Source organism: Lagopus muta, chromosome 15 (assembly GCF_023343835.1).
Source record: "Lagopus muta isolate bLagMut1 chromosome 15, bLagMut1 primary, whole genome shotgun sequence".
NCBI classification, from domain to species: domain Eukaryota; kingdom Metazoa; phylum Chordata; class Aves; order Galliformes; family Phasianidae; genus Lagopus; species Lagopus muta.
The window spans coordinates 307,369-326,798 of NC_064447.1; the positions used below are offsets into that span (position 1 = coordinate 307,369).

General features: G+C 46.2%; 2 protein-coding genes across 2 annotated transcripts; one reads left to right on the top strand and one right to left on the bottom strand.

Annotated features, from left to right (window-relative positions):
- Positions 1-31: 31 nt before the first annotated feature.
- Positions 32-9,844, bottom strand: LOC125701010 (acyl-coenzyme A synthetase ACSM3, mitochondrial-like). Its single transcript, XM_048962432.1, has 14 exons — positions 9,633-9,844; positions 8,584-8,814; positions 7,001-7,211; positions 6,323-6,530; positions 5,961-6,104; positions 4,974-5,127; positions 4,208-4,287; positions 3,440-3,563; positions 2,860-2,940; positions 2,136-2,237; positions 1,302-1,429; positions 1,088-1,187; positions 546-665; positions 32-391 (listed from the first exon to the last, which is right to left on the bottom strand). The coding sequence occupies exons 2-14, from the start codon at positions 8,779-8,781 to the stop codon at positions 305-307; spliced, it is 1,737 nt and encodes a 578-aa protein (XP_048818389.1). The 5' UTR covers positions 8,782-8,814; positions 9,633-9,844; the 3' UTR covers positions 32-304.
- A 4,330-nt stretch (positions 9,845-14,174) lies between these two features.
- THUMPD1 (THUMP domain containing 1) lies at positions 14,175-18,507 on the top strand. Its single transcript, XM_048962241.1, has 4 exons — positions 14,175-14,410; positions 14,586-14,784; positions 15,664-15,912; positions 16,515-18,507. The coding sequence occupies exons 1-4, from the start codon at positions 14,201-14,203 to the stop codon at positions 16,784-16,786; spliced, it is 930 nt and encodes a 309-aa protein (XP_048818198.1). The 5' UTR covers positions 14,175-14,200; the 3' UTR covers positions 16,787-18,507.
- Positions 18,508-19,430: the final 923 nt, after the last annotated feature.

Consider the following 19,430-nt stretch of genomic DNA (forward strand, 5'->3'; position numbering starts at 1 on the left):
CAGTTTAAAAATGGTTCATTAAGTTTATTTAACACATCATCCACTGCCCTGCCCTCCTTATAAGAGAACTGTTGTGTCATTTGTGCCTGCCTGCTTTTGTGCTCTCCATGTGGCACTGGGGCAGCTGAGTGCTGGGGGTCAGGTGAGACTTAGTGAAAATGTCAACTAAGAGACATCATGTATCTTCACATTACTGTGTAAATCAGCATTATCTTATTTTGTTTAGAGAAACAAACAAAGCAAAAAGGCACTGGAACCCACACGCTATGTTAAAGCAGCAACACAACCCAAAACCCAAAGCATTCTAATATCTCCTCCACTCCTTCTGGCGTAGTTCATTTCTTCGGATCTTCCCGCTAATGGTTTTTGGCAGCTCTCGAACAAACTCCATCTAATGGGAAAGGGAAGGAATTACAGTACAAAATAATTCATTTCAGATGTGACTTCCCCTTGGTGGCACAGCCTCACAAGCGGTGTAATAGTTGATACGTGCTTTCTTATGGTCATGACAATTTCTTAAAGAATTTGGATAATTGACGACTCACTTTCCGAGGATACTTGTATGGAGCAGTAGCTTTCTTAACGTGGTCTTGTAGCTCTTTCATCATTTTTTCTGGATCATGTGAGACGTAGTTGGGCGTTAAAACAACAAAGGCTTTCACTACCTTGAAGACAATAAGGGAACAGAAGGTGAAGCAATGATGAAACATCATACAACAGTCAGATTTGAAAGATTGGTTTAGCTTTCACATTTACCAAACGTTCATGTGCAAACTGCAGAATAACAAATACGACAAACAGCTATGCCAATGTTGTATGTTTGTCTGGACTATGGGGATAGTCAAAAGGGGAAATACTGGAATGCAGATGAAAAGCTTCAAATTGTGCTTTGGTTATGTTGGATGTGGGGTAATTGCCGTGGTCTGTTTTTCTGGTTAGACATATCTGACAGAGTAGAAATGCCAATTTGATTTTATTCAGTTCAAAAATTCCATCACTGGATAGACTAATCCACTGGAAGCTGGTCTTCCTCAGCCACGGTGTGCATAAACCTCCCTTTTACCTAAAATGTGCTTAGCTTGTTTACCTCTCCCCTGATGGGGTCTGGACTGCTGACAACTGCTGATTCCACCACTGCAGGATGCTCTATTAGAGCACTTTCTACTTCAAATGGTCCGATGCGGTATCTTTAGAATGGAGATAAAGGTTCTTTATTTGTACTTGACACACATAAACACATCTTGTCTGAATCAGCTCTATTGTTTGTGCTGGCAGATGTATTGTTAATCAGTTTGATTTACCCAGCAGAATTAATGACGTCATCAGCTCTCCCAACAAACCAGAAATATCCATCTTCATCCATGAGCCCCCTGTCTCCAGTAACATAGAAATCCCCACGGACCGTTGCCTTTGTTTTCTCTGGATCATCCTAGGAAATATTAAATTCTGTTTCGCTTAAAGGCTACTTGGAAAATAAAATAAATTGCATTCTAGTAGATTCATGATCAGCAGGAATATTCTGTGGGACATTAATAATAAACAACAATAGATTATTAATTCACTATTATCAGCCCATAAAGCAAGACATAGTTGATGATTGGACAAGATGGCCTCTTCCAACCTTAATGATTCCATGATAATAGGCTGATAGCATCCCCAAAATTTAATATGGTTTCCTGTTGTAAGAACTGAGAGCACTGTGTTTGTTTTTCTGATTCTGGGACTGAACATTTGAACTGAAATGGAAACAAAAAATGCTGTGCTCAAAACACTAGATGGAGCCCAGTTCTGCACTGAAGATACTTGAACAGTGTCCCCACTTCTCAGATGGGGTTTCTAGCCCTCTGACCAAAGGGTATTTGGGGACTCGGGGAGCAAGCTGTTAGAGATTTCCCTTTTTATTAAGCCAATAATAAATAAAAAAAAAAGTGGATTCAGCTTGCTAGGCAAGGCGCTGTCATCGACCAACTAACAACTTGTGTATGTAGACTAAGCAGCTGCATGAAAAAAAAAGGAAATTCTTTCCTTCCCAGGGGTTTTTAGACATCTAAGCAGTATATGTAAATGAAATGAGGCACGGATTCCTTGGCAGAGACTTAACATGGCATCTGCTTTTGCTGGAGAAGCGTCCTTACAGTATAGCAAGTAAAGAGGAAAAGTGGTCTTGTAGGTTTTACTTTGATGGCAATGTCTCCTTCTTTTCCAGGAGGCAGAATATTACCGTTTTCATCTATAATCTGAAAATAAGCAAAACAAAACTTTATTGTCTTTGAGCCAAATTGAAAAGCATTATATTAATATTATAGAATCTTAATACTCATTTAAAATTATTTGGAGCATTGGATGTGAGTCTGACCCTGAAATTACAGTGTCAGCTTAATGCAAATCCACTGTATCTCACACTGTTTTTTATCTGAGCAATTCCCAGTACTATGAAAACATGTAATGAAGTTAGTAAGACTCCAAAGAGGTTAAGTAATGAACGTGAAAACAGAAGAAGCTGCTAAAAAGCTTAGAAAGGTAATAAAAATCTCAAACTATATTGCAAATATTGCCAGAATTTACTTCATCAGCTTTGTTATCCCCAAAGAAATATGTTCGCCCTCTTCGTTTACTCAGTAATTTGACTTCCATCATTGCCTTCCCATCCAATAGTGGGCTGTCATCTATGTCATCCCACTGAGGCTGGTGCAAGAGGTGTGACTGCTCACTTCCACACTGCGTTTGGGTCAGTAACGTACTTGTAATCCATTCCCTGTGGAATGATGCTGCATAGCACAGTGCCACGCTAAAGCTCTTAAACCTCTTTGATGGCAACTGACGATCTGAGAGATGGCAGTGCCACCAGAGGTGCCATACCTTGACATCATACCCTGGAGATGGCTTTCCCATAGAGCCAGGTTTAATTTCCATTCCTTTAAAATTTCCACAGACCAGCACCTGTAATCAATATTTTTCTCAGTCAAACAGTGACTTGTATATTCAGTCTTTAGCTTAGGTTTAGGAGACTCAGCTAACATAACAAACTTCTGTAGGAAGTAATGATCCCTTCATTATAATCATACATCCAGTGAAATAAATGACTCTCTGGAAATCTTGCCCAGAACCGCAAACAGGGTGAGCATTCCAAAGGTAGAGTTCAAAGCAGAATTTGGAAGGAGGTCATGAAGAGTGCATCTCACGTGAAGACCAGGCCTTGGATTTTTTTGGGAGTCTTATGAGTTGAAAAAACTGTGTTTTCATTGTTACATATTGGAATTGACTTTCTCCCTAAAAGTCACAACTGCTGTAATAGTGATGATGAGTTTGTGTTGCTGGGATGTGGTGAAGTGAGGAGGAGTACGTAAACCTAATACAACTGTGTACAATCTTTTTAATGGCTTTTTCTTGGCAAACTGAATAGAATTTATATGCTTTTCACCTGTAAAGCTTAACGTACAGTTTCTGTTTGTCCGTAGCCTTCATGGATATCCAGCCCCGTCCATGCTTTCCACTCAGCCATCACCTCGGGGTTGACTGGCTCCCCGGCGCTCACACAGTGCCGCAGGCTGTTGAATGTGCAGCTGGAAAGAGAAAGCAAATGACTCCAGTTATGTCTACTGTGTCCCATTTGCTGCAGTATTCCTGCACTGTGGGGGACCTTTCTACACAAATTGCTGTTCCGTTTGAACTGTGCAGAGCTAAACAACAACAAATCTGAAAATAGCAGAAGAAAGAAAGAAAAAAAAGCTTTCTGTTTTACTTCTGTATTATTTGGAAAATCTAATAATGCGATGTTTCTAGTCCTAGAGTCTGAACTGGAGCCTGGACCAAGGAGGAATAATGAAGTTCAACCCTGCCAGTGAGAACCCAGTGAGGCCGAGATGTCTCTCATACGTGTCACTGACCGTACCGACACACACTTCATGGGGAGCACACTACTGGTGGGATATAGGAGGGGAACAGAGGGAAGGAGAATGTGACAGTAAAAGTATTTCTGAGTGTTAAGTATGATACCATGCTGCCTTCCACTGTTGCTTACAAAGTCTAAGGTGGTACCTCAAGCATTTATTCTGACTTTATTCACAATAAATGAGACTTAAGGTGTTGAGAAACACACAGTCTGAGTTCCTGTTTACCTCTGTGAATGTGGAACAAAATCAGAGAGCTGAGCACTTGGCTCACTGCTCTGATGGAAGACACTGCTGGGGACACGGCCTCGGCTTACCTGGGCGGCTGGTGCTGCACGAGCATTCGGTAGGCAGTTGGGGCTGAGCAGAAGACAGTTATGGGAAACCTTGACAGGCTCTAAGGAGTTCAGAATAGTAAAAACCAATGTGGTCAATATAGGCTGTGAGGTCTCATCTGCAATATAAGAGATGTAATGGCATCTGCCTGCATCAGGCTTATGAAACACACAAACAAAATATTAGTGTCTTAAAATTATAATATTAGTGTAGCACAGCAGTTACATTTATTTAGGTTTTTTTTTCTCCAAAACAGAATCTGCATCATCTTACAATGGGTTCGTTACGCCAGAGCTTTGCACTCCGAGAAAGTGTGAAATCCTCCTACCGGAGCTGCTTTGTAATTGCAATTTAGGGAGAAAAAAAGTGAAATCCTAAACCTACGTTTTTAGATGTCCTACAGGACTAAAACTGAAAGCGTTCTCCAACACAGCCTGGTGTTACCTAGCAGCTCCCACCACCTCAGAAGGGGTGAAGTGGCGGTACTCTTTTACAAAGGGTAAGAAGTTGTGTGTGGAGAATGGAAGACAATATGATGTTGATGGCATTTGTTAAAGGAATTCAGCCTTGCTGCCTCCTCACCCCTTACCACTGAGTTACACGGTGCAGGCAACCAGCACTCTCACTTATCTATTAAAGTCACTCATTTTAATAACAGATTAGCTTTGCAGATCCCAGCCCAATCTCCTCTGTGTTTCATTTCTAGGACTAACAGCAAACAGCTGCAAGGTTGGCTCCCCCACATACCTCAAAGACAGCAGGCGGGCTGAACTGCGGCATCTTATGCACAAATAAACATGCCCCTTGACTCCATGCTGAAAAAATGCTCCACGCTGCTTTGGCCCAGCCCGTGTCTGAGGTATTCCAATATATATCTGAAGAGGTCAGGTTCAGCCAGTACCTGATAGCAGAAGGAAGCATAGCCTACAGTCCATACTTAGCAGAAATAAAGCAAGTAGTAAAACATCATGAGATGTGCCAGGGAAGCGAATCTGGCACTGTTTGGCTTGGTTAAGTAGCATTTAGATAGACCTGAATGGCTGAGCATGACCAGGTCCTGGCAATGGCAGGGTGCAGCAGGATGGACTGATGCTGCATGTTTCCAAGGGAAGTTGTAGCGATGGAGCAGCAAAACCTACCTCAGGATGTGCTGGTGCATGAATATAAGATTGCTTGACTCACTGTTAGTGACAAGGATGGTTTTGGTTTACCGCATATGGTTTGTTATTCTCTTCCAGTTAGACTGAAGTGCACTGCCCTATCAATTTTATAAACAATATTGCTTTATAAATCTGGAGATTCTGAATTATCAGCATTTCATTCCTCTAGGAGCTCTGTTGAACCCAGGCACACACGAACCCAGAAGCCTGTCAGACCCACGTTCTCCCATTTTGGATACGGACTTTATGAACTTATGCTGATGTTCATTTGGTGGACTGTCTGTTAAGTGCTAGCTTACTTATTGGACACACGGCAAAAGAGTTATCAAAAGTTAAAGAAAATGTTAAAAAGAAGTTAGTATGTCTATTTGGCTGCTACATTCCATGCACACTAGGACAGCTGGACTCAAAATGTGCCTTGTTTCCTGGGAAAAACAACCAATCAAACAAATCTCGGTTGGGTCTCACAGAAGGGTTGTTTTTTAAAGCAGCGAAACAAACGTTTCTGGTTAAACCTTGCGTTTCTCTTCCTTCTGCCACACCACCAATCTGTCTGACGAAGCAGTGGACATACCTTCCATTCACTGTGAGGCCAATACCATAGCTGCAGTGGGAATGTTCTGTCATTTTTGGAGCTCCCGTCGTCCCACTAGTAAAATAGATGGCCATGGGGTGTTGAGACTTCGTGGTTACGCACTGGTGATCAGATGGAGCATTTCTTTAAAATGAACAAAATGAGGAATGAAATGATTTGTGTGACTTACACGTTCCTGAAGATGTTCAGAATAACCTCTGCAGCAATCAGAAGTGCCAAAACCATTTATATTTTTCCACTGTGCAGACCCAGAAGGATTGGCACCTGCAGCATTTCTCATCCAAAGCAAATGGAAACACTCTTATCTTTACTGAGGCACTGTCACAGTGGTGGTTACTCACTTCAGGAGATCCTTGAAGCTCAGCCATCCCTCTCGGTGGCTCTCTGATACCAGCAACTTGAACTTCAGAGACTGGCAGTCAGCCTCTACTGACTCTACAGCTGATGCAACAGAGTCATCGGTGATTATGCCCTTTGCCTTGGATTTCTGTAGGCGATACACAATGTCCTTTGCTGTCAGCTGCTGTGTGCCAGGAATCAGGACGGTTCCTAAACAGGAGCAAGTGGAATGGAAAAAATAGCTTATATGTTGCTTAATAATTCTTGTACTACTAAGACTTCAGCTTACTTGGTGGTTTTGAGTGAGACAATGCTGTACCATGACATTCTGAGTTGAAAACATCAGCAAACTGAGCAGGTAACAGATCCCACAGGGGCCATGTGAAACACCTGGCTAAATGTGGGCCAGCTTCACTGCAAGGTTGCAAGAAGGTGCATTTGGGATGCATCACAAGTGCTGGAGAAAGGAGAATGTCAAAGGAGAGTGGGCTCATAGTGTTTCCTTAACACCTAGGGCACATGCAGAACTACACAGAAATGCCACATTTGGCATGAAGGGCATTCCTGTTTTACTAGTTCATCCTCAACAGCATATTTCTAGTTCTGCATGCATTAAGTAGCAAGGACAGGTTTAAGTCATGATTTCCATCCCCATATGCCATTTGTATCCTCTCACCAACCTGTTCTCATGCAAGCCACGTTCAGCAGCCACCACTCTGGGATCCGTGGCAGAAGCAGTAGAACTTTGTCCCCACACTGCAGACTACAGGCACCAGAGAGTACATTGGCTGCTTTCCTGGACAGCAATCCCAGCTCCTCAAAGCTCCACTTCACCTCTTCTCCATCACCATCCACCCACCACAATGCAGGGTTCTTAGGCTTTTTTCCTTCCTATAGAATGAGAGGGTACAGTGCAAATGCTTCGCTTAAGGAACATACCACCTTTACCTTAATTAAGTCTGAGGAAACAAAGCGTTTGGCACTAATTCAGTGCTGGAGGAATCCGGGGATGAAGCTGAAATTTGCCACTGGCTCCAAATGAGGCTCTCCTTCAGGAAAAGCTGCCTACAAATATCATGCTAGAAATTCCTTTCCTGAGCTCATGTTGTTTCCCTCTGCAGAGGCTGTCCAGCCTTCTGTTCCTGGCCACAAAAAAAGCTGCCAATGGACACAGCTGCAGCTGAGCTGTGCCTCAGTTTTACAAACTCTCTGAGCTCATTTCCAACTTATTCTTGAATTGGGCCTATTTGTCGCTTCTGAAAATTAGATCTGAGGTTCAAAACCGCAGTGTGATGTCGAATCAACATCCCTCATAACTAACAGATATGTGAAAAATGAAATGTATGCACACAACGTGCTCTTAAGGGGACTGATGCCTTTAGCAGTGACATTGTGTAAGTCACTTCCTGAGCAAAGAAAACTTCATGGAGGCAGCAAGAACATGGTATCTTGCTATCTGTTTGGTGGCAGAATAACACTAAGGTTGATCTTCAGGGAGAAGAGTTTAGTTGTGTACTTCAGAGGGCAAAACTCTTCAGGTGTTCATTCCTTGCTTAGTTTGCAGCCTGCCAAAATACATTCCCCCTGCAAATGGAGCAAATGCTCGCCTTGTGTCAGACAGGAGATACCTCTGCTCTGCTTCTGCTGCCAGGTGGACACCACTGTATTCAGCCCCTCATCATAAAGAACCTGTGGACTGCATCCACAGAGACTAGGACAATATAGTAAGAAGATAGGTCATACACTTACACTTCACCTCTTTTTTTTTTTTTATTCCCCATCCTTGCTTAGAACTTGTGCCTGTTTGGGCACTCAGAGTGTTTTGCTTTTGTGGACTGATAGCTCTGATAGCTCCTGATGCAAAGATTTCACGACTGTAAAAAGAATGGGGAGGTTTGGCAATACACCATGTTACTCATTTTGCTGGCAAGCAATGAGATGTGCGGGGGCTGAGTGCTTTGCCTTGCACACACAGGCGGGGTGCATGTCACAGCTGGTAGGGGAGCCAGCACAAGGCTCCAAGTGCTCCAGTTGTTCTTGTCCTTAAGGCACAAATTTACTCAGGGTCAGTGTCACCAGGGTTACTGATTAAAGGAACACTTGGGCCCACAAACAAGGCAGCATGTGGCCTGAGTGGTTTACAGGTTCAAACTACATGAGATAGTCATGATATTGTAACCAGAGCACAACTGCAGCAGCGTGCTGGATGGATGTGCCTGGCAGCTCTCAGCTTTTCAGCAGCAGAGCAGACAAGTAGTGTTACCTTTTCTACTTCAGTCCATCTGTCTAGCACATCGCTCGCAAAGTTGAAGTACTCTGGCACCTCTGGTCTGTACTGCTGTTTCATGAGTTCGTAACTAAATGGGGTTTGAGCTACGGAGCTCTGGCTGCAAAGCTGGCGAGATCTTCTCAGGGAAGCATGCAGGGACACGATGCTCAGGGCCTTCAGTAGACACTGCATGGCAGCACCAGCTCAAGCAGCCTCCAAGAAATGCTGCAGATACAAACCTGGTGTTAGCTATGTAGTTTCAAAACGGCATTTACTAAAAGCAGTGGAATGAGCTGGAATAACAATAGCTGGTATCTGGAATACCGGGAGAGGACAGCTCTGGTTCTGCTGCTGGGTCCCTGCCTTCCACAGACCATCACACAGCTGCGATCCCCACCGTGCACCCAACTTGCCACGCTCAGGACGCCCAGCAGGGCACTATGCCCATGAGTCACAGCCTTTCCCTCCCTGCAGCTCGCACCCAGCTGCTAGACAGCACTGCTGTTACATAGCAGGGACACTGAAAGCACCTGAACTGTGGCTGCTGGAAATGAAAGGACTGCTGCTGACTGAGAACACTTAAGTAGCAGCGTGGACTAAGACGGTGCATAGAAAACCAACAGTCCTGTGTGAGTTACTGGCTGACTGCAGTGTTACTTACTACAAAGGCATCTGCAGTTTACCCTATTAGCACTGGTGTTATGTGCTGTATGAGATGGGGAAAGTTGAAAAGGACCCGAGATAAGGGATTCAAAATGCGTAGCTGTGTTTCTCTACAGTCAGCTTAGCAGGAGGGCAGAAAACTCAACAATCATAATTTTCATGCATTTATTTACAAAATAATACAAACACTGATAGCTCCTTGCTAAATTAATAATCATCCAGCTGTAAACCCACATGATTTCAGTGAATTAATGAAGCAAAGGGACAATTTTTGATCTGTAACATTCAATCTGTTTATGAAAGACAGGAGAGAAACACAATGAGATGAAAGGTGTGGAGAGGCAAGGAGAACAGGGAATACAGACAGACAAGAGGCATACCTGTCTTGTTCCAGTCTTGGACCAGAAAGCGTCCTGTCCAGCAGCAGCACAGCTCGTGCAGAGACTGTTACCTCACCTCTCTGTCTCTCAGCCCTCCAACAGCTGAGATGCACCTCAGCTTTGGCTGCTTGCACAAATCCAAGGCTTTGGTTGCACAGCTCTTCTAGCACTGCTGCTGTGCCCAGTGACCGCTGTCCGTGTCTGTTCTGCGTACTTTGGACTCACACAAGGGGCAGCCAGGTCCCATCTGGAGAGAAGAGCTGACAGGTTTCTGCAGAGTTCAGAGTGGAAGCAGAAAGTGAGGTGAAAATCTCTCCTGTTTCCTTCCATGCTCCGACCCCTGGCCCCAGAAAAGCACAGCCTTAGGACCTTGCTTGCTGCAGATAACTCCAGCTTGTTATACTCTGTTTGGGGCAGCACAGGGAACAACAGACCATAACCACAGCAGTGCAGCTGTGTCTGTCAACTCCTGGGGCGCTGCAGCTGGCACAGCACTCTGTAAGCACTCTGCCTTGTGGCCATTACTATGCTCTTTTTGCCATTAGCCCATGATGAAAGGGTCGCATTTGCCAGGGAGCTGGGGACATGGCTAACTGGCTAACCTTAATTTGGGGCACCAAGATTTACTCCTAAGGGTTTGGCTGTAAGAGTTCCTCCTGCTCCATTTCTACCCTCAAGCTGCAGCTCCAAGGTCAGCAGAGAGATTGCTAACAGCCATCTATATCTTTGAAGCCAAGAAGCTCCACATGCTGATCAGAAAAGGTGACACCGCAGCTTTTCTGCAGGCAGGATCTGCATGTTTGCCATGTTGCCCCTGGGGGTTCAGCTCATGTCTGTTGGTGACAAGCAGACACTGAAAAGGAGATACTAACCAGCTCCTGCAGTGGTCATTTCCACTGAAAAAATGTTCCCCCAAATAGTGAATCTGCTCTCCACCTCACAGCAAAGGGAGACCTGCATTCTGCAGGAGGACATTGTAAAAAGCTTGTTGGAACACAGGCAACAAAATCCTACCAGAAAGTGAATGAACAGCCTGAAAGGGATTCCCTAGCCAGATCACAATGCTGCAGAGGAGGGTGACAGCAACTAGTTTGTGATTCGCATCAGTAAATTTGCCAGGAGTGTGCAGGCAAAATTTCCAGCTCAGGAAGCAAACCTCATCCTGAGGAGGAATGTTTCTCCCATAACTGCCTGCCTGTATTACTGTTTTGTTAGGGCATAAAGCTGATTTCCAGAGCACCAGTGAATGTTTCCAAACCCCTCAGCACTCCTCACCACAAAGGTACTCTGGTTATGTCTGGGTGATTAATTGCATTCCCCTGGCTCAGCTCACAAGTGTGCAGTACCTTTCCCTCACAGTCAGACACAGCCTGCACAGCTCCACAGACCACTGCCATAAACCTTGAGACCTCAGAGGTTCAGTGACTTCAGAGCTTCATTTGTACATGTATGGGTTGGGAGAGGAACTCAGGGAGAGAAGGCCGTCAGGGTTCTGGTGGACGAAGAGCTGGATGTGAGGCAGCAGCGTGCGCTCGCAGCCCCAAAGGCCGACTGCATCCTGGGCTGCGGCAGCAGAGGGGGGAGGTGGGCAGCAAGGGGATTGTCCCCCTCTGCTCTGCCCTCGGAGCCCCCAGCTGCAGTGCTGCGTCCAGGCCTGGGGCCTGGCATAGCAAGGGGGGGAGCTGTTGCAGCAGGGCCAGGGCAGGCGATGAAGATGCTCGGAGCTTGGAGCAGCTCTGCTGTGCAGACAGGCTGAGGAGCCGGGGTGTGCAGCATGGAGAGGAGAAGGCTGAAGGGAGACCTCATTGCGGGCTTAAAGGGAGGACTTAAAGGGAGCTTATGAACAGGAGGGGGACCAACTTTTTACAGCAGCAGACAGTGAGAGGACAAGGGAAATGGTGATTTGAAGAAGTAAATACACAATATATTTTGGCAGCATATCCTTATGATGTACGATGTAGATGTTGAATTGTTGTATAATATGATTAATTCTTGCTTGCAAAACTGTAATAGCTTTTAGATGTGAGTAGTTAATTACGGGCATAGCGTTACAGACTAGAAAGCATTTTGTAAGGCTGTTCTGCTTTAGCCAGGGATCTCCAGCAAAAGAAACACAATAATGAAAAGGCACAATCAGGCTTATCAAACATCAAAGAAGATAGGGCTGAAATGCTCCATTCTGGGGGAAGCTTAGAATGCAACATGTGGGTGTTAAGATACTCCCGCTATCCTCCTTATCTTCCTATTTCCCAGTAGATCACTGAAAGACAGGATGCAATCTCTATCCCAGAACTAATAGATGTGCGGACAATAATGGCTGCGTAGGCAAATGTTACGATTTTGGTACCTGTAAATTGCTTGTAATAGGTGTTCTCCTACTGAACACGCGTCAATGAAGAGAGTTCATCTAGAGGGCGAGCGGCAAAGAACATTGGAGGAAGCAACCGACTGGGCTGTCATGGAGCTGAACGGACACTGGATGGCAGCAGAGATCGTGGAATAGAGGGCTGAAACCTTTGTAAGTCACTACCGGAGACAGGCGCCTATCTGTTCATTATCTCGTGAAGGAATGACGAATATGTACTATCTGTGAACATATAAGGAACTCCTAAACATGTAATCTTAAAAGCTCTTATGGTGGAATTAACCCCCAGTGCTTCCTGGTGCAGCTAAAAAAGAATACCTGCTTAACAGTGTTGGAAATATCCAAATAATTTTTGTCAGGACGGTGTAAGAGCAGATTTTATTCGCGATTGCAATGGCGGGCATCCCGCAAGCATGAGCGCACCTATGGACACATCATGACAGCCTTTATACCCTGTTTTCTCCCCCTTGCCTCCCCCCCTTCCCTGTTTCCCCACTGGCTGGGTACTCCAGGTTCACAATCTTACAGAAGGTTTACATTTGCTATTTACTTGTTAATTTATTTGTTACCTGGTGTCAGTCAGCAGCCATTCTGTGGTTTCCAAGATGTCTTCTCGGTGCTCTCCTTGCCGTATTGATACGGTGATTTTCTTTAAAGTGTTTGTTAAACAAAGAGGATGGGGATGATGCCAGGCCTTCCGATGTCCCTTCTGGCGCTTCCTCGGGAAGGCCATCACTTGTTCTCTGGTTTGCTCTCGTGCAGGATATTCTTGCAGTGTGTGACAAAATATACAGATATACACCTATATACAGAGTGCGCGTTCCTGAGAAGGTTCGTCTAGAGGATAAGTGCTGTAAACTATCAGAGATCTTCCCCAAGTTAAGTAGAAGGACTCCCAAGAATTACAATGTTAGCGGAGATCATGAAATAAAAAAATTATCCAATTCTAATGCAGAAACAACATTTGATTCCCACAACAGCAAGAAAACTTTGCTGGACTGAAATGGATTGAAACTAAAAGAGGGGAAATTTAGGTGAGATGTTAGAAGAAAATCCTTCCCTCAGAGGGCAGAGAGGTGCTGGCATTGCTGCCCAGAGCTGTGGGTCCCCATCCCTGGGGGCTCAGAGCCACGGCTGAGCCTGGGGCAGCTGGAGTTGGGGGACAGGGTGGGGCTGTGAGGGCCATTCCAACCCAACGTGCTGAGATTCTGGGGTATGATTTGTGACCAATATCCCACTAATACTGTGACAAATCCCACTGATAGTTGGCAATTGCTGTAGGGTTAAATGAGTCCTGAAGGCTTGCCAGGAACCAAGTTTTATGTAAGACACAAATGGCACCTCCTGTTGTAAATTGTAAAGAATCCCACCAATTTACACCAGTGTACACACTTTCCCCTTCTGCAGCCCAGCTGGACTCTGGTTGCCAGCAGCACAACAGCCATGCTCCCAGCAAGGCCTCCTGTGCCATCATGCCTCGCACTGTGTTCCCCCCATTGCACACTGCGCTCCGGAGCCGCTGAGCAGCAGGCAGCCCTCAGGAGCCACGCGAAGTGTGGGTCTTTGTTCTGGCACTGCAGCCTTTGCCCCTGGAACTGAATTTCTGAGGACAGAAGTGATGAGGACAGGAGGCGGTGGTGCTGGGTCACAGCCTGGCTGCCTTGCAGTGACACAGGCTGGGTGCCATGTCACAAACCTGAGATAAGCTTTACACACACACGCTATCCATACTCATTATTAGAAGCAATTAACATTTTCCAGGTACTCATTAATGCGTGGTAATGTCGCATGGTAGAGGGTAGAGCCCTTTGGAGGCCGATCAGCCCTTCCTTCATCCATCATCTTCCTCTTTGCGACCCTCGGCCGCCTTCCTTCTTGCTTTAGCTAAGCCGGATCCCCCCATAGGCCGTCTTTGCTCCCGTAGCATCAAGCAATTTGCTTACAAAGTCCTCGCACGCACCAAGTAGATTACGGAGACGTCCACCGAGCCTCTGCCGAGCAGACAAAGCGGGCTCTGCTAACGAAAGCAAGCGCCGCGCATCCAGCGCAAGGAGCCCGCACTCAGCGCCGGGAGGGAGCGCAGCGACAGACGGCGCCGAGCTGACCCACAGCGGCGGCGCTGAGGGCGGCGCTGAGGGCAGGGCGGCGCTGAGGGCAGGGCGGCCGTGTGACGCCATCGCGGCGCGCGGCGGCGGGATTCTCCATGGCCGCGCCGGAGGCGGCAGCACGGAAGCGGCGGCTGAAGGGGCATTTCGCGGCTCGCGCCAAGCGGCCCCGCGGCGGCGGCGGGCGGCAGCTGGAGGCCGGCATGCGCGGCATCCTCATCACCTGCAACATGAACGAGCGCAAGTGCGTGGGGGAGGCCTACAGCCTGCTGGGCGAGTACGGGGACCTGCTGTACGGCCCCGAGCAGGTGCGTGCGTGCGTGCGTCCGTCCCGAGGCGGGGCCGGGGGGAGGGCGGCCACGCGGTCTCCGCTCCGCGCCCTGACGCGGATCGCCGGCGCTGAGCGGCGTTCTGGCCGGCCCGCGGTACCGCCTGGCAGCTCCGCTCGGCGCTCACCGCGCGGGGCGAACCGTGTGCCCGCAGCTCTCGGAGCCCGCGGAGCGCCTGTCGGGGAGCGAGAGGGAGGAGGAGCGGGAGGAGGAGGACGACGACGACGACGCGGAGGCAGCGCTGAAGAAGGAGGTCGGACAGATCCGCGCCTGCACCGAGCGGCAGCTGCGGCGCTTCCAGTCAGTGGAGAGCGGCGCCAACAACGTCGTCTTCATCCGCACCCGCGGCATCGGTGGGTGTGCCGCGCTGTGCCGCGCCACACAGGGCCGGGGCTTCTCCTGGGGCCCGGTCAGCCCAGAAGGCCGGCGGCATCCTGTGCTGTATCAGCAGTAGGCAGCCAGCAGGACGGGGAGGTTACCGTTCCTCTGTTCTCAGCCCTGCGGAGGCCACGCCTCGAGAGCTGCGTTCGGTGTTGGGCTCCTCACTGCAAGAAAGATATCGAGGCCCTGGGGTGCGTTCAGAAAAGGGCAGTGGGATCTGCGAGTGGTCTGGAGAATGAGTCTCACAGGGAGCAGCTGAGGGAATGGGATGGTTCAGCCAAGAAGAGAAGTCCCGCAGGAGGCCTTACTGCACTCTACAACTCCTGAAAGGAGGTTGTGGGGGGCGGGGGGTGGACCTCTGTGCCCAGCTAACAGCAATGGGATGAGAGGGAATGTTCAGGTTGAGGATTAGGAACAATCTTTTCTCCAATAGTGTGGTCAGGCCCTGGAATGGGCTGCCCAGTGAGGTGGTTGAGTCGCCATCCTTGCAGGCGATCAAGAGCAGGGGAGATGTGGCAATGAGGGATGTGGTTGGTGGATAAATTTTGGTGGTAGGTGGACAGTTGGGTGAGGTGATCTTAGAGGTCTCTTCTGGCTATAATGATTCTACCATTTCCCATTGTCCTTCCCACTGGTTTTGCAATTAGCGGAGTTTCTGAAGGCAGAGGAATCGGCCTTGACAGAATGATCCACAGCTACCCAATTTTGGTGCATGGAAAGAATTCTCAGAAAAGGGTTTGAGGCTGAGCGCTGTGCAGCTAAGCGTGCGTTTCCCCAGCTTATACCTTTGGGGGAGGAACAAGGGAGAAGATCTTTCAAATTGATTCTCACACCTAGTTGTTTCCTTGTAGAACCTGAGAACCTGGTGCACCATATATTAAAGGACATTCATACCACTAAAAAGAAGAAAACCAGAGTAATTCTGCGCATGCTGCCCATTTCTGGAACTTGCAAGGCTTTTCTGGAAGATATGAAAAAATACACAGAAACGTTTTTTGAGCCTTGGTTTAAAGCCCCCAATAAGAGTACTTTCCAGATCGTTTACAAAGCTCGTAATAACAGTCACATGAATAGAGAAGAAGTAATTAAGGAGCTGGCAGGTACGTATAGATCACATACAGAGCTGAACCTAAGTACACAAGCGGCACACGGCTGCATGCGTAACAGGCTAGGCTGTTTGAAGAAAAGTGCTGTAAACAAGGAGGCATATTTGTTGCTTAACACCTGTATGTTGGGTTACAAAAATGTCTCTAAGGCTCTGAAAAGAGCTTGACATCAGTGTTTCCTGTTGATGTCTCAAGAGATGACAAAGCAGAACAGCATGCAGTAGTGAATTCTATTTGGTGTGTCAGTTATACGTGGTTTGAAATGACTACATCAAGTTGTTTGAATGCTATACTGAAATACACACTTTCCTATTTCCATTTAATGTGGAACTTGAAAAACAGCTCTGCAACAAGTTGCATACTTTGGCGTCTTGTTTCTTGCTAGTTACAATGGGATAATTTAGTTACTGTAGTCCTCCTGGTAGTATTTCTTAAGAATCCTAGTCTGTTCTGCTGTTTTACACAATTGCAGTAACTAATGATTGGTCACAAGTAGAGGGTTGTTATCTCCTCTGACTTGTGTTCCATTCAGGAGAGTAAACTGATGCTCTGAAACTGTTTTCCCAACGTTTTTTAAACTATATTTTGTTTTACAGGAATTGTGGGCAGCCTTAATCCAGAAAACAAAGTTGATCTCAATAATCCACAACATACAGTTGTGGTAGAAATAATAAAGAATGTTTGTTGCTTGAGTGTGGTGAGAGACTATGTTCTATTCAGAAAATACAATCTACAGGAGGTGGTGAAGAGCAACAAAGAAGACACGCAACAAAACCCATCAAATGTGTCTGAAGAACAGAACTCAACAGCCGTAAAACCAGAAACCATGGAAGAGAACTTGAAGGAAGTAATACAAGAACAAGAGTGATGGTGCAATGGGAGCTGAACTCCATGGGAATTATATGCAAGCAGTGTAGGAAATGTGGTAGAAAACAAAGATGGACACAATAGAAATAAACCTATAAAAATATTGCCTGAGAATTCAGAAAGGAAAAGTGGGTTTTGTTTTGGAATCTTGCTTTTAAAATTCATATGGAAGAATTGTAATGGTTGCTGCTGGTGGAGCTGACGCTGCTGTGGGTTTCCAAGTGCTTCACCTCTGGTGAGGTTTGCTGCCATCCTTCAGCAGCTTTGTTCAGTCTTTAGCTAGCACCAAAGTGTGCTTCCATGCATGCATCTATAAAGGCTGCCAGCCTGCCATACACTGAACCTTCTGTCCTATCTGATGGATACAGAAATCAGAAGGCAGGGCGGAATGAGCTCTGCCAGGAGGTGTCATCAGAAGTGAGGGACCTGAACAAGACAGTTGCTTGGAGAGGGTTTTTAGGGAAGTGATCTGACAACTTTTGGGGCTGCAGAACTCAAATCTATATTTCTACAGGAACAACAATGTGAGCTCAAAATCCTGATTTTTTTTCCCCCTATGTGCATCTCTGAAAAAATATGATAAGTCTTGAAAGGGCATTGGAAGAATTGCTGTGATCGAAGTACTTGAATTCTATGAGAGGATGCAGAGTAATAGATGGGACTGCTGTAGAACAGAGGTATTTGCAGGCATTGCAGATGATTTCAGGAAAAGCTCCATGTGTGTGCATCAGCTGTGTATGCAGCAGTTTTCAGCTTGCAGCAAATGCTGCGTGCAGCCACTTAACAGAATCCTTTCCAACAATTTATTGCAAATAGGTTTTTGTTGGGGTCTTTTCAGAAGCATAATCCTTGGGAGCAAAGTTATGAGGTCTGTGTTTTTGTTTTTTCTTAGATCTCAAAATTTGGATTTAAAAACTGCTTGGAAATTTCTTACAAGGAGCTCTGCAGTGCCATATTGGATAAGGTGATATGAGCTTGGCTTTTCATACAGGTTTAGCCTCACAACATTCATTTTGTTCCATGTTGAAAATGAATGTCTGGGTTGTCAGTTTGTTGTGGCACTTGTAGATATCACACTGACTTTAAAACAAACCAAGCCAAAGAGTGCAGCTGCAGCCTGCTTCCTGAGGGGCTGGAGCACTCTTCCTGCACAGCTGCCTAGCGTCAGTGTTCCATTTCTAGTGCAGATGCTCCTGGGTTGCTCATGGGAAAAGCCTGTCCTGAAGAACTCTGCTTTTTCCTTCCCTGATTTAGCAGGAACGATTTGTTCAGGTCTCTCTCAATAGTGTTTCCATTTTCCTCTTCTCTCAAAACTGTTACAGAAGTGGAAACTAAAGAGGGCTTTTTCTCTTGTCCAGTCTTCCTTACCATTCGGTTATTAAAGATCTGCTTTCTTACCTCCATCAGTGTTTTCTTCTGAAATTAAAAGCTTTTTGCATATGGATGAAAACTGATAGTGCTGAGGTTATCTGGGGCGGAACTGCTGGAGCTCAGGCACAGCAGCCAGCTGCCACGTTTGGTGGGAGCTGATGTTGGTCAGTGTGGCTGGAAACAGCCCACTTGGTATTACAAAGGCCAAGGGCTCATGGATACCTGTATAGAGGGGCTGGTTATTTTTTCCTTCTATCTGTCACTCCAAAATGCAAGAAGCTGCTGAATAGCTCCCATTCCAACTGCCAAACCTGTGTCTGACACACAGATGCTGTCTCTGCTGCAATCTCAAAGGTGTACATGTGTGTTTCAGTTGGTTTGCTGTTTTCTTTGTTTGTTCCTTTGATTCTTTTTTTTTTTTTTTTTCCAGTTTTTTTTTTTTTTTCAGCCCTTACTGCGCTTTGATTATCTTAAAGCGTTAACTCCCAAATTGAGGAGTTACCAAGATTACAGTAGGTGGGGTGCATGCAAGGTCTGTAGCTGTTTCTGGGCCTGTTGTTACCTGCTACCGTGACTCCTTGTTCATAAGCCTCCTGTGGGTTGAAGTGTGCGGTACTGGAGAATTAACAGGCTGCTCCTTCTCCTGGTCATCACTCCTAGGCACATCGCTGTTCTGAAAAGTGTCAGGCAGTGGCAGAAGCTGTGCTTGCATCTGCCTTGCTGGGTAGGCTTGGTTTGTGTTCAGTGAGAACACAGGCACTTAAAGGCTGCACAGGTGGGAGTTGTAAAACGTGTGCGTTATCACCCATTTGCTGCCTAGTGGTGTGACACACACACAGCCCTGGGTTGGTGCTTACAGCTGTAATAGAACAGCTTTGTCACAAGTACAATTAGTGGGGATGGGTTTTGTGCATAGCTTCTCAAAAGTAAATCTGTTCCCTCTGTTGCTTGCTTCCTTTTGTCATACAGATTTTTGATTCAGAATAGCATAGGTCTCCATCCTATTTAATCTAAGGAAGAATTTGGTGGCTGGTGGAATAGCTCCAACTTCTTCTTTTAGGTTCTGTAGTGTCCTTATTTCCCAAATAATATTAGTCATTTCTCTGGCATAACCACGTGTTTGGGCTTTTCGGTTTGCTGTTAACTTAGATGTCACGAACGGAGTCTAACATTTCATTTTCTAGCCTCTCCCCATTTAAAAAGGGGGATTGGGGTTTTTTTGATTACTTGTTCTTAACACTCTTACTGATTCCTAAATTCACAGAAAATCACAT